At 35.4% G+C, this 15,168-nt stretch overlaps 1 protein-coding gene across 2 annotated transcripts in view; it reads left to right on the top strand.

The window, feature by feature from the left end:
• The first annotated feature begins 590 nt into the window (after positions 1–590).
• The window catches only part of brinp3a.1 (bone morphogenetic protein/retinoic acid inducible neural-specific 3a, tandem duplicate 1), a 45,649-nt gene continuing 31,071 nt past the window's right edge, over positions 591–15,168 (top strand). The window contains exons 1-2 of one of the 2 annotated variants that reach the window (XM_073851525.1): positions 591–1,331; positions 1,909–2,180. In XM_073851525.1, coding sequence (XP_073707626.1) covers positions 1,951–2,180 — 230 coding nt within the window. In that variant the 5' untranslated portion in view covers positions 591–1,331; positions 1,909–1,950. Of the gene's footprint in view, positions 1,332–1,905; positions 2,181–15,168 lie in introns of both variants that reach the window. The other variant, XM_073851524.1, reaches the window with a different exon arrangement.

Genomic DNA, 15,168 nt, shown 5'->3' with positions numbered 1-15,168 from the left:
TTATTTTCATTATTATTATTATTATTACTATTATTATTATTATTATTATTACTATTTTAAATAACCAGTTAAGTATGAAGTCAGTCTGGATAGAGCTATGAAGTTTTGCAACTGTTTATGTTAGAAACGCTGATTTGTGAGTGTACTGTATGATTCCTGTTTTGCAGTACATTTTCCCTTGATAGCCTATATGTGTTAAAATATTCAAAGAAAATATGAAACCCACACATCTTCTGGAAATCATATTGGATCATTTTTTTTTGCAATATCAGAATAAAGTGTGAATTGTTAATAAGTTGAAAAGATCAAAATATTATTTAATATAAATAAAAATAATTTATTCTTTGGTAGAAGTAGATTTTTTTTCATGTTCCTTGAAAAGTAAAAGTCTTATTTTTCACCCTGCCTATCATCCTGTTTTTCCTTACAAGCCATTGAAATGATATAAAAATTTAAATTATATGAGCTCAGGAGGTATACTGCATAACAGTAACGTAACAATAAACCCAATACATCTCAATTCAAACCTATGTTATAATATAGTCTGCCACAGTCGATGTTGTGAGCCTGTTAACGACTTGACTGACTATAATGTCGATCCTGTCCCTTAAGTAGACTATTATTGTGTATCATAAGGATTCCATTCATAAATAAGTAAAATATTATTTTCATAACAAGCACATAATGTTCAAACTCATTGTGACCCTGACAAAGTACATTCTCTCAGCGCCGAAACCCCGCCCCTCCCGGCCGCTCGCAGCCAATAAGGAGTGGAGGAGGCTTGTCTCTGAAATAAATTGGATATTTTCATGGTGTGTATGGGAAGCGTCGGGTTTGAGCATCCGACATACGCGCAGTTGCACAGAGTGGACCTCCGGAGTCTACATTTATATAGTGCTTCTCGGACACCGGGTGAAGTTAATGTGTCAACCGAGAGGAAACAGTAGACTTTAATCGCGTCAGTCGTTAATGGTTATGGGATTGCTTCACCGTAACTTCCAATTCATAAGAGACCTGTCTACCTGGAGAGAGAAGAGTGAAGACAGAGCCTCCGCTTCTCCTCGCGATAGTTTTTTCTTCTCTTCACCCGGATTATACAGCACAAGACGTTGGAAATATACTCGATAGTGGAAGCAGAGAGAGTTGGATGCTGGCTTTCCAGGGCTCTTCTCGCTTCGCGATGGTGTTTAAAACAAGTTGAACTGAGCCAAATTGGCAAAGGTCACCCTCAACAATCTCCCTATGCTTTGCTTTTACAATCAGTTGCTTTTAACTGTAAAACTGTAGAGGTTGTTGACTTAAGTGGTTGAAACATCGGACACCTGGAGAAGGTAAACTTATTCTAACTATAATATAATTAAACTACAAGTATAAACATAATACAATAATTCAAATAGTATTTGAAAAACGAATTATAATTCCAACCATAATCGTTTATTTGCGTTAGAGAAATGCATGTGACTTAATTTTACTGTATTGATGAGAAGAATGTTTCTGAAACACAGTATGGATGGAGAACGACAATATTAGCATATATATTAGGCTATGCATAGAAATATATTCGAATAGCTTACGTCTATCTTTATAGGCTAACTTTGAATTTTTAAGGACCCTGGGACTCCAGCCAAACTCTCAGACAACCCAGGGACCTCCATCTAAAAGAAAAATGTTATCATATATTTTGAAAATTTCATTAGAAGCAATAATTATTTTTACTACATTAAAATGAGTTAACAATCAGAAATGTCATAAGAATTTAAGCATCGTATATCATCTCCACAGACGTCCTAGACTTTAGAGAACCCAGATTGAAAACCCTAGACTTTAACTGTCTGTTAGAAAAAAGGTGGTGTCAGGAATCAGCAATACACACTTGAATTCACTGTACTGTCTTTGTTGTTTCAGAAGGCGAGGAAAGTTTGGAGAGAATGTCGAGTCGCAGGGTGAAGCATGAGCTGCCAGTGTACGGATTTTAGACTGGCGTATCTGATGAGTCTATGGGTGTGTGTTGTACTAAGCCTTCACTGCTGGGTTCTAGCCCCTGTGGCAGCCTCCCATGATGCCGCTGGTCCATTTGGGTGGCTCCTTTCAGATAAAGGGCCTTTTCATCACTCACAGGAATTTGCAGAATTTGTGGAGCGTTATCAACAGGGCTTCACAACCAAATATAAGATTTACAGGTGAGTTGGATAATTACTTCTGTTATTTATTGCCACTGGTGTGTGAAATGTGTCGGGAGTTTTTCATGATATGCAGAATTATATGGTGCTTTGCATTTATTTGTACACATATTGCTGTATAACAGAGTTAACAGAAACTTTAAAGGTGGCTGGCTTATTTTGTTTACTGGTGTGTAAACTTTAGATTAGAATACAATAGAAAAAAAACGTCTATATGCAAATCCACAAGACTGGACTATTGGAAATTTTGGGGTGTGCTATGCAACATAAATGAGACAATGTACAAATGTAGCATATGTTATATGTGACCATGGATCATAAAACCAGTCATAAGGGTTAATTTTTTGAAATTGAGAATTATAGATCATTTGAAAGCTGCAATTTAATTAGCTTTACAATGATCTATGGTTTGTTATGGCCGACAATATTTGGCCAAGATACAACTATTTGAAAATCTGGAATCTAATTATTGAGGAAATCGCCTTTTAAGTTGTCCAAATGAAGTTCTTAGCAATGCATAGAACTAACCTAAAATTAAGTTTTGATATATTTACGGTAGGAAACTTACAAAATATCTTCATTAAACATGATCTTTATTGAATATCCTAATGATTTTTGGTCATTTTGATAATATATAATAATATAAATATAAAAAAAAATAATTATATAATAATTTTGACCCATACTATGTATTGTTGGCTATTGCTACAAATATACCCGTGCTATTTATGACAGGTTTTGTGGTCCAGGGTCACATATAATGTTATACTTACACAGGATATATATGGTATACATAATTATGGACGATATGGACCAGGGATTTGGTAGTAATTACAGTAGGTAGTAATTAAAATGTTTCAAATAAGCTTGAATGTTACTGACATGCTGGGTGAACGTTGTGTTTTTCTTACAAAAGCAGACAGCTGTTTTCAAGTCCAAAGTGTGGTTCGAAACTTTTAATGCCAGATTATTAGTTGCAACTGATGTGAGGTGAGGTGTTGCGGGAACTTGTGCTGAGTTAGAGCTGAGGATTAGATGAAGTGATAAACAGCCCAAAAGGGGAGGAGAAAAAAAGCAGGAAAAGAGTTGGCTGAACTGAACCTGACTGACACACTCATTTGGCAGGGCCGTTGGACCGCACTGCCAGGCGCAGATGGAGATGGCAACATTGGGGCTAGTCAGACGTTCTCTCCTCAACATACGTGTGTATCTGTGAATGCTCCACTGGCTTTATTTTTTGGTAGAGACAGACTATAGGAGTCAACAAAAGTACAGTTGTGCTTTCTCAATGTCAGATCTCCCCCTGCTGGTGGAAACCAGCAGCTTGTGTGCACATGTGTGTGCGTGCGTGTCTTGGTACCTGATTTTACTTTGCATGCTAGACAGGGCTCCTACCCCAACATCCCTTGTGCCTGAATGACTTTTAAGTACCTTGCTCTCACACTGGCAGTACAGAGAGGGACAGGTTTGCATCTGCCACAGATCCGAGTTGAGAGAGAATCAATTCTGCTTCCTAGCCTCTTAACACTCTTTGTCTTGTATGAGACATTTGAGGAAAGATAATGATGTGTGACAGTGAAACAGTTTCATAAACGTATATGCGCTTGTGCATGTGTCAGGCATTCTCTATCATGTCTTCTTTGGTCTTTTTATAGACTGCTTTGAAATGCAGGGTTGCACTGGTTTGTACACTGAGAAAAATAGAAAGCAATAATTACAAAGAAACTGTTTTTGAACAACTTTTTGAAGACTGAAGCAGTGCTTTCTTATAAAATCTAACTTAAAATACAATTTTTTAACACTCATGATCGCTTGAAATACAACAAAAAGCTCAAGTTTCTAAACATGTCTGGATAATAAATCCCCACCTCAAAATTGTACAACATCAGCATCTGCATCTGTTTGCGTTTGCGAAAACACATCTAGGCTGTTACGAAATTAACATAGGTGACATAGATTGAAGGTAAATTTGTGTCAGGTGTTATATTCTCATTCTGCCCATTTACCTTCCACCAGAGGTTGAACAGAGCCCAAGGGTACAGTAAAGAGTCAGTAGTGTCTATCCTTCCTGTCAGATGCATGAAAGGGATCTCATAAAACACCAGACATATGCTGGCTGACAAGTGGATGATGGGAGGGTTCTGCACGGGAGGATGGGTGGGTGAGACGGACAAGCCGATGCCAGCGGAAAAGGTTGCCGGAGCAGATACGTGCTCGCTTGTTCCTCCCAGGGATGCTAATAGCGAAGCTCCACGAGCACAAGGTGACAGCAATTGTCGGCTTAGCCAGAGCTGTGTGAGCAACAATAAGGATAAGCAGTAATTCTCCCACGCAAACACTGTCTTGCTGAAGTTTTCCTGCACTCTGGAAAGGGACTTGATGTATGAAGTCAACAGAGTCTGTGATGCTTTTCACATCCGAATTAGACAGGACATTTGCACTTTCAATCCGTTATACTGGAATTAAAAGTATTAGGAAGATTAGTCATACTGTACATTAGAGATATTCTACCGCCTTCATGTTTGGTTGTGTTTAAAGTCTTTGCTTTTGTTTTTCAGATGCTAAATGGCCAGATGATGTTTAAATATTTAGAATTATGCATGCAGAGCAGGAGAGTTGAGCTTTTATGATGATGGTGCTACAGTTTTATTACCTTTTGATTAATTGGTAAGTCATTACTTTAGTATACAAGTCTATGTAAAACTGTAAACAAAGGAAGATCGCTTTTGGATAATTAAGGCACTTACTTACTTTTTTAGATTAATGTATTTAATCTTAAAATAAAATTAAAAACATATAATAATAGCACGCTGTTTATCCCACATGGAAAAGCTCTGAATGAGGACGATGTTGAATAAAAACAAGAAAGCGTCTGAAAGGGTTTAAGAGGAATAAATATAATTGAATTATTAAACGTTGTAAAAAATGTACAAGTCATAAGTGTTATTAATGCTTGAAGCATTAGAGGTCTATTAGCCTCCGGCCTCTTCAGCATTCAAATAGATTTAGACGGAGAATGTTTAGCCTAACGACAATAATGTCTGCAGATTTTCCATAAAAGCCTCAGATCATTGATTGCTCAATTAGTGGCACTACTTTGTGCGGTTTTAGAGGGATATTTAACTTAATGCAGTCGTGTGTGTGTGCTGTGTACAGGACATTACTGACAGCTTGGTTCTTTAGAAATTCTTTGAACTGCTCTTATCAAACGAATATCTCGGTGTTGTCCTGGAAATCAAACTGGAGCAAAGACTGTGATGTTCACTGATGTGGAATTTCAAATTAAACACATGAAGGGCTTCCGGTATGGCATATTTGACAAGTTTTTTTCATTTATAGAATGAAATGGTTGCACTGCACACCTCTTCTTTACTGTTGGATTTATTTTGTCCTTATTATGTTTTTCCGCGCCAGCTATATGTTACACAAGTCTAGGAGAATTTAATTTAAATGGAACAGCACGAATGTGAGCATGATATTACTTTAAGTTATTTGAACAAGAAGTTAATTTCGAAAAACGTACATTTTAGATGCAATAAGGTCAGTTATTTTGTTTATTTTTGCATCGCCAAGGGAAATCAAATCAGCTAGCAGTCTACAGCAACACTGTGTGAGTTGTGAGGCATTGTTTGCATTTGCCCTTCATAACAACAAATATGACTTTGTCATATGATAATCTAACTAGAATATGCCGTAACATTTTACTTGACGCCTTTCTGTAAAATGCATTATAAATTTATAATGATCATTCGAATGCATTATATATATTTTTTTATAAATACTTGTAATAAAAGTAGTGCTGTCAAACTGATTAATCGCATCAAAAATAAAACGTTTGTGTTTATGTTATATATGCGTTTATTAAATATACACACATACAGATATATTTATATTTATGTATAATATAAATCATATGTAAATATGAAAATATATGCAACCCCGGACCACAAAACCAGTCATAAGGGTCTTTAAAAAAAAAGAAAAAAAGATTTATACATCATCTGAAAGCTAAATAAATGAGCTTTCCATTGATGTATGTTAGGATAGGACAATATTTGGCCGAGATACAACTATTTGAAAATCTAGAATCTGAGGATGCCAAAAAATCTAAATATTGAGAAAATCGTCTTTTAAGTTGTCCAAATGAAGTTCTTAGCAATGTATATTACTAATAGAAAATTAAGTTTCGATATATTTACGGTATGAAATTGACAAAATATCTTTATGGAACAAGATCTTAATCTTAATATCCTAATAATTTTTGGCAAAAATGAAAAAACAATCATTTCGACCTATAAAATGTATTTTCGGCTATTGCTACAAATATACCAGTGCTACTTAAGACTGGTTTTGTGGTCCAGGCTCACATATACATGTAAATATTTCTTAAATAAATACATGTATGTGTATTTTTTAGTGGTGGGCCGTTATCGGCGTTAACGTGCTGCGTTAACGTGAGACTCTTATCGTGCGATAAAAAAAATATCGCCGTTAATCTATTCTCAAATTTGGGTTGGGAGCTGGGTCTAAACTACGCAAGCTATGATGACTTTCACCTTGATAGTTTAACGCGGATGTATACCAAGCAAAGACTATAGAATATGTTCGCGCGTTTACGTCTCCTCCGCCAAAACACAGACGGATCTCCTCGTCCTCCATTCATAAAACCGAATCTACTATAGCGCGAAATGCCACGTAAATTCGTCGTTTTTTGGATTCATAAATCAAATGTTGGTCTGTCACTTAATTCAAATCGCGATATGGACTAGTCAGTGTATGTGAAAACTGAAATGCAAAAAGACCGTTTTAATATGAATCCGGTATGTTCCGTTTGCCTAGCTGTATGTATGAATGATGGAGACGCGCTTTTACTACACGCATACTGAAACACACGTGACGCTCCCGGTAATTTTTGGCATTTGCATCTCACATGAACAGATAAACTCAATCTCCAAAACTGCTGTGAGTGTCACTTTTACCGTTTCATTTGAGAAAACTCGCATCATATCATACTGAAACTTCACGGCAACTTGTCAAAATAAAAGTACGGTGTAACATGTAACCCCCCCAAGCTGGAAACGTAGGGGAAACACTGGCTACCATAGATATATATACGTAGATGTATATTTTTATCACACTGTACAACAATAATACTGTTTTTTTTATTACAGCAAGGGCTAAATTTAGGGTTGGGTAGGTGTAGACGTTAAAAAATCACAATCTAATAGGTAGAAAAAATAATTCCATTGTTAGTTAGTTAGTAAACACAAGTACATCTTATTGAACATAATTTATTTTCATCAACAAATTGTCATAGAACAGCTTTATGAGCAGTTTGTGATGCAGTTTGGAAACAGGAGATGAGCCCCTGGTCTAATGCGCCACCTGGCTTGAGAAACCCATTCTCAAAGACTTACTTTTAGTCATTATTTGGGTAGCACACATATTCTGAATGCCTTCAGCAGAATTCAAATTAGCCATTTTAATCTAGATTAATCTAGATTAATTCCAAGATTTAATCTAGATTAATCTAGATTAAAAAAATTAATCTATGCCCACCCCTAGTATTTTTATATACATGTAAATATACACATGACACAAAGGTTTATTTTGGATGCGATTAATCGCGATTAATCGATTTGATAGCACTAAGTACAAGTTAAAATCCACTACAATATTTGCAGATATCCTTGTTACATCTGAAATTTGGTTGTTTTCCATGTGTTTTACGGCATTCTACTTTCTAAAAGTGTAACAATGCATAGATAAGTATTACAATGTATTATAACTGTTGTTATAAGTAGGGATGCACCGATCCACATTTTTTCACTTCCGATCCGATTCCGATACCTGAATTTGGATATCTGCCGATACCGATACTATTCCGATACCAGAGCTCTATTTGCTTTTATATCACTATGACTATTATCATTATTGTTGACTTTATGAGGCTGTAACAAACTTCTCTACAAGCAAGTCTAAGTATCTCCCAAAAAGCAACTTGAGGTAAGTATGAGGTTAGAAAATGGCAGAAATCCCATCCTGAAAACAAATATGCAACTTTAAGGGTTTAAATTGATATTTATTTAAATTTCAAGACAGGGTTACTAGATACTAGTGCAATATACACTCTTGTTGCATAAAACAAAAAGGTTTTCAAATATTTGAAATAAAAAATAAATATTCACACTATAAATAGAACAATGTGCATCTGATCAACATAAATTCAGTAAATTCTTGCTTGTGTAGCAGCAACAAAATAAGGTTTTCAAATGTTAAACATTTTGAATAAAAGTGCAATAAGTGCACTTTTCGGATCAGCAAAAAACAAACAAAACAAAAAAAAGTTTGTTGTTTATTAATTACTGAATGCTTACTTTAAGTACTTCTAATCCACAGCAAAAACTAGCTGAACTAATATAATAAGTAACAAAACAAGAACACTAACACAAATGACAAGTGTAGATGAATACAACATAAAGTTACTAATAAAATCAATAATACTAGTATTCAGGTGCAGAAATTTAATAATTCATTGATAAATAACTAGTGCTTCTCACTGCAGGTATTTATAGGATGCTGTCTCTTTAAGGCCTAATGCACGTAATACTGGCACGCATCTCCTTCTCAGCTGTTTCGGTTCACTGAAGACATAACCGACGGTGTTACCAGAATAAAACAACGGGTATTTAAACATAACTTTGTATGAATGTTTCTGTTCAAGAGACGTTAAAGAGTAATCAGTCTGTGAATCGCGCAGTTTGAATCACGTCTCTCTCTCTCTCTCTCTCTCTCTCTCTCTCTCTCTCTCTCTCTCTCTCTGTGCGCGTGCTCGCTTCAGGTGTGTGCGGCAACGTTAAAAACAGAAAATAACACGCACGAAGTCTACAAATTATAAACTTTTACTCTATGATGGGTAATATTTAACAGTTAATCTACTAAATAAATCCACGAGGTGCCACCTCTCGGAACAACGGCTTTGCAAACATTGCACGTTGCTGTCTTTGCGGCGTTTCCGACCGTAAAGTATTTCCACACAGCGGACATGTATGACGCTCAATGCTAAACTGCTACCTGCAAACTGAAGATTTTCTGAAAGGAGGCATGTCATCTCTCTCAGTGTCTCATTGGAGCACAGACACGTCACCTAGCCCGGGATCACTTGTGAAGTCATTTCAGCAGACAGCACTGTACGTAGACATAACTCTGGATCGGAAATTTCTCTAGGTTGGATCGGAAATTTCCGATCCATTAATTAAGCTGGTATCGGAACCCGATACCGATACTGGATCGGATCGGCCCCATCCCTAGTTATAAGTACTCATGAAATCATACAATGCATTATAAGGTGCTTTAAAAATGCATACATGCTGCTCACATATTATTACAGCAGAATTTGTGCTGAATATAGTGTAATCAGACTTTAGTCATTAATATTTTATAAGTAGCTTAAATAAATACAAACATCAGGGATGTCAAAAAAACACCCAGAGGGCTAAAATACTTTTTAATGCATTATATATAACAACAGAGATTGGGTGTCCCAGAATTCCCCTAGTTCACCCTATATAAGAGTACGAAAGAAGGTGGGTGGGAGTGAATGAGAGAGAAAGAGAGATCGACAGAAGGAGAGGGGGAGAGAGATATCAGGCTAGTAGCGTCAGGCCCTAGCTAATCGTCTCATTATTTATGTTTCTAGACATGTATATCCCCTGAGTATGCTTGCACTTGCATTGGAAACACAATCAAGGACAAAACACCTACTGGCTGCTCGGTCATTGCTATGGTAGATTGTTTTCCTAGTTCAGTTTATCAGGGCCAGAGCTCGACTGAGAGAGATGAGCTGTTGGACTTCCCTTATGGGAATTGAATGATGGAAGCGCACTGAGGTGCATATGTTCAGTCATATCTCACAACTGACAGGAGTGATGATGACTGGGACTTTGATGATTCAATATTTCAGTATGAAGAAATACTCTTTGAATAAATAGCGAATGTCCTTTGTTGACCAATTAGCTCTAAATTTAGGTCCAAAAAACTTTCCGAAGTCCTAAATGACTTATGCCGTGGAATGAGTGAGGCCTTAATGAGCGTGTTTACATCAGATTAATGTTAGCATGAAGAAGTGTTCAATAAACACAACTAATGAGGTGTAGCCTGAGCTCTCAATTCGCCTCAGGTTAGTCGTGAAATGAAAATCACGTTAAGACCATAATATAAACACAGCTGGTAGTTAGCAATAAAGGGCACTTTATTGAAAAATATTAAGAAATGGTTTTTATATGACTTTTGTAATTAGAGCAGTCAAAAAGGCTTGTTAAAAAGATGTTAAAAACATGATGGAATAATACGATAAACACCCAGAAATGAAAATTCTGTCATTAATTACTCACCCCCTATGTCGTTCCAAACCTGTAAGACCTTTGTTCGTCTTCAGAACACAAATAAAGATATTTTTTGATGAAGTCCAAGAGCTTTCTGACCCTGCATAGACAGCAACACAACTGACACGTTCAAGACACTGAAAGGTCGTCAGGACATTGTTAAAATAGTCCATGTGACGTCAGTGGTTCAACCATAATTTTAGAAAGCTACGAGAATGCTTTTTGTGCACAAAGACGATACAGACAAGAGAAGTAATTGTTGAAAAAAGTCATAATTTTCATTTTCTTTGTGCACAAAAAGCGTTCATCTAGCTTCATAAAATTACAGTTGAACCACTGATGTCTTATGGACTATTTTAATGATGTTCTTACTACCTTTCTGGGCCTTGGATGTTTCAGTTGCATTGCTGTCTATGCAGGGTCAGAAAGCTCTTAGATTTAATCAAAAATATCTTAATTTGTGTTCCAAAGATGAACAAAGGTCTGGACAAAAACATCAGGGTGAGTAATTATTGACAGAATTTTCATTTTTGGGGGAAGGAAAGGAAAATTCAAATTGATTTCTACTTCAAATAAATGCTGCTTTTTGAACTTTCTATTCATCAAAGAATTCTGAAAAAAATCATGTGACACTGAAGCCTGGAGTAATGATAAATATTTAACACTATTGCTGTTTTACTCTAATTTTGATCAAATAAAAGCAGCCTTCATAAATACTAGACTTCCTTTGAAAACAGTGAAACAATCTTTGAAGGAACAGTTCACTCAAAAATAAAAATTTGCTAAAAATGTACTCACCATCACGCCATCCAAGGTGTAGATGAGTTTGTTTCTTTCAGAACAGATTTAGAGAAATTTAGACTTATATCGCCTGCTCACCAATGGACCCTGTGCAGTGAATAAGAGAATAGAGTTCAAACAGCTGATTAAAACATCACAATAATCCACAAGCAAAGTATTTTGTATGTACAGTATGTGTGTGTATACTGTTGCAGTGTTGTGCATGTACTGTACATGGCTTTCTCTGTGAATGCTGACAGACTAACTGGCTCTCAATCAGTGCCTGACACCTTTTGACATGTTTCTGTGCAGCAAGCATTTATTATGTGAGAGTTTCTGGATTTATGGACTGTTTGAGTTGCAGCCTGACACAGATAGTCTCAGATACAAATGCCATCCATCCTTGCTGTGAGTGTGCTAACCGATTTGTAGGTCAATGTAGCGAAATAACAGCCTCAAATGCTATTAAAAATGCAAAAGAGCATGCACATATAGTTTCAATGCAGAGCACACAGATGAATTGGCTTTACAAATTTGCGAGCTTAGAATAAATATTACTGTTCAGAAGTTTGGGGTTAGTAAGATAAAAAAAAACAAAAAACTTTAAAGGCTTTTATTCTCACCAAGGCTGCTTTTATTTGATTAAAAATACAACAAAACAGTAATATTAGGGATGTAATGATATCAAAATCTCACAAAATCTCTCAATATGAAGTCTATGATACAATATTTATTGCCATATTTAAAAAAAGACAAATGAAGACTGGGGGAAAAAAATTAGCACATTTTAAAGTTAAATTAGTCTATGATCTAATGCACTTTGAGAGTTTAAAATTAAAAGCTCCAACCTATGTTCTTAACTAAACTTAAGTAGAAAAAAAAAAGTCAGTGAACTGACTTGAACCTGAATTTTATTACATCCACACTGCTTTAGGGAGCCAAACAAATTATAATATAATAATAGAAATAACAATTTTATATTATTGTTATTCCTATGACAGTAATAGCCGTATATTGTAAACTTTTTTTTTTTTTTTTGCTTTAAACTACAGTAGGGAAATTACTTATTTACTTCTTGCCTAATTTCTACACTTAAAAGAGATATTTTTAATTTGGTCTGCAGTAATGTTACCTATTTAAACCGTAGGTGTCAGCAATTCATACTGCACTTTTAAGTGTTTATTTTGACAAAAACGGCACTAGAGCTTTTATTTTGCTAGAAAACTCCAACTTCGGTGAAAACAGGTACAAATCTAGCTAAATGCTGTAATCATCTGCCGCAAAAATAAAGCATAACCGGCAATCGTTGCATTCCCTAACATGCGCAAACGTCTCAAACTCAAAGCACATGCAATAAACAAGTTCACTGCATTCATTCACTGTGAATGGAGACGTTCTGAGGCGTGGGAAACAACGGATCATATTGTGCTTTCGGTTTTAGTTTGTTTGACAGATACTGTGCCAAAGCATAATATGACCATGATGATATCATGATGATTTTTTGATGATATTCCTGTGCTAAAGCTGAATTTTCAGCAGCCATTACTCTAGTCTTTAGTGTGACATGATATTTCAGAAATCATTCTAATATATTGATTTGGTGCTCAAGAAACACTTTTTTATTATTCTAAAGGTTGCAAACAGTTGTTCTGCGTAATATTTTTGTAGAAAAATGATACAGCTTTTTCAGGATTCTTTGATGAATAAAAAGTTAAAAAGAGAACTGTTTATTTGAAAAATAAATGTTTTGTAACATTTTAAAGGTCCATTGACTGTCTATATTTTACTTTTGGTTTTAGTTAGTTTGACAGATACTGTGCCAAGCATAATGGCCTAAAACACAACTATAAAGACATTTTATGTTAGAATAAAAAGTTTATATATTTTAAATACAAACATTTTTGCCCGGAAGACCAATTTTTTCATATCATCATGTGACCATGATGATATTGAGACAGTTATGCTATCGCGATACCACAATATTGAATAGTATTGCAAAATAATTAGTAATATAAAAGTAATATATTCCTTTGCTAAAGCTGAATTTTCAGCAGCCATTACTCTAGTCTTTAGTGCGACATGACACTTCAGAAATCATTCTAATATGCTGATTTGGTTCTCAAGAAACACTTTTTTTTATTATTCTAAAGGTTGCAAACGGTTGTTCTGCTTAATATTTTTTTTGGAAACCATGATACAGCTTTTTTCAGGATTCTTAGATAAATAGAAAGTTCAAAAGAATGCTATTTTTCTGAAAAAGAAATGTTTTGTAACATTAAGGTTTACTGTCCATATTGTACTTTCGGTTTTAGTTAGTTTGACAGATACTGTGCCAAGCATAATAGCCCAAAACACAGCTTTAAAGACATTTTGATGTTAGAATAAGAAGTTTAAATATATTTTAAAAACTACAATTTTTGCCCGGAACATCAATTTTTTCATATCGTCATGTGATCACGAAGACATCGAGACAGTTTTTCTACCGCGATACCACAGTATTGAGTAGCATTGCGAAGAAAAAAAAGTAATATATTCTCAGCAGCCGTTCCTCTAGTCTTTAGTGTGACATTATACTTCAGAAATCATTCTAATATGCTGATTATTGCTCAAGAAACTTGCTTTTTTATTATTCTAAAGGTTGCAAACAGTTGTGCTGCTTAATATTTTTGTGCAAGCTTTTTTTCAGGATTCTTTGATAAATAGAAAATTCAAAAGAATGCTATTTATTTGAAAAAGAAATGTTTTGTAACATTATAAAGTCTTTACTGTCCTTGCATTAGTACTGACCCAAAACTTTTGAGCAGCATTTATTTGCATATATCTGCATTTTGCGGCATGCTGTTATGAATATGAAAAGACATTTGTGAGAAACTTTGATGCTGTCAACGTAAAATAATACTTACCAGATCAGACATAGTTGTTTCTCTCTTCCCTCTTTTCTTGTACTTATATATATTTGTAAAATAAAAATCAAAAATGTGGTGAGAAGTGACCTCTGCCATGTTTTAAACTTTTAAAAACAGGTTTTGAGATCCCTTTGATTTCTGTTCCAATCCATTGCACTTCTTTTAACTGTTTCTGAAAGTGAAAATGTGTTCTGTGTGAACAGGTTTTTACTTATTCTGTACATTCTGCTTTCTGTAAATGTGGTTTGGTGAGGCGTGATGCCTGTAGTAGCTGCTGGGCTGCGGTGTCTGTCTGCGAACTCGCAAAAACATTAATGTCATAGTTCAAACAAGAGTAGATCTGATTTTCTGTATTACAGACATTTTTGTATGGAATGGATCATGATTAATTGTCCAAATTAATTTTTTTGCATTCGTAATTTTCTCAAATTATTAATTTAATTTGCAGCCAACTTGAAACTAATTAGTTTAGTAATTGAATGCAGTTTAACTCATCACAAAACCTTTTATGCCTATCCACAAATCTCACTTAGAGTGTGTTGCGTAATATTGCAAAAATGTTGCATAAATCCGACTCATTCCTCTTAACAAAGAGTCATCCGGATGTTTCTAACATAGCGCAGCCTCTGACATTATAACAAGCTGGTCTCATTTGCTTGTACTGTGACATTCTCGGCCTCCCTTTGGCTTCAGACTGCTTCCTCTGGAGCATGTTCTCACCGTTGAGTCCGTGTAGCCGCGGGTCTCAGTGGGGGAGGCTGGCAGGTAGTTCTTCAATATGCCTTCTCCTGCTGTGAGGCTGTAGCGTGGGCTCAGTGGTGGATTAGCCTCCAGCTCCATCCATAACTGTCCATCAAGAACTTTTGTTCTGACACAGTGTCGATCATACTTTCTCTCTCCATTTCGTCTTGTTCTGTC

The sequence above is a fragment of the Garra rufa genome, chromosome 12 (genome assembly GCF_049309525.1).
Source record: "Garra rufa chromosome 12, GarRuf1.0, whole genome shotgun sequence".
NCBI classification, from domain to species: Eukaryota; Metazoa; Chordata; class Actinopteri; order Cypriniformes; family Cyprinidae; genus Garra; species Garra rufa.
Note: the sequence above shows the minus strand (reverse complement) of the source record. Positions and strands in the feature narration are given on the sequence as shown.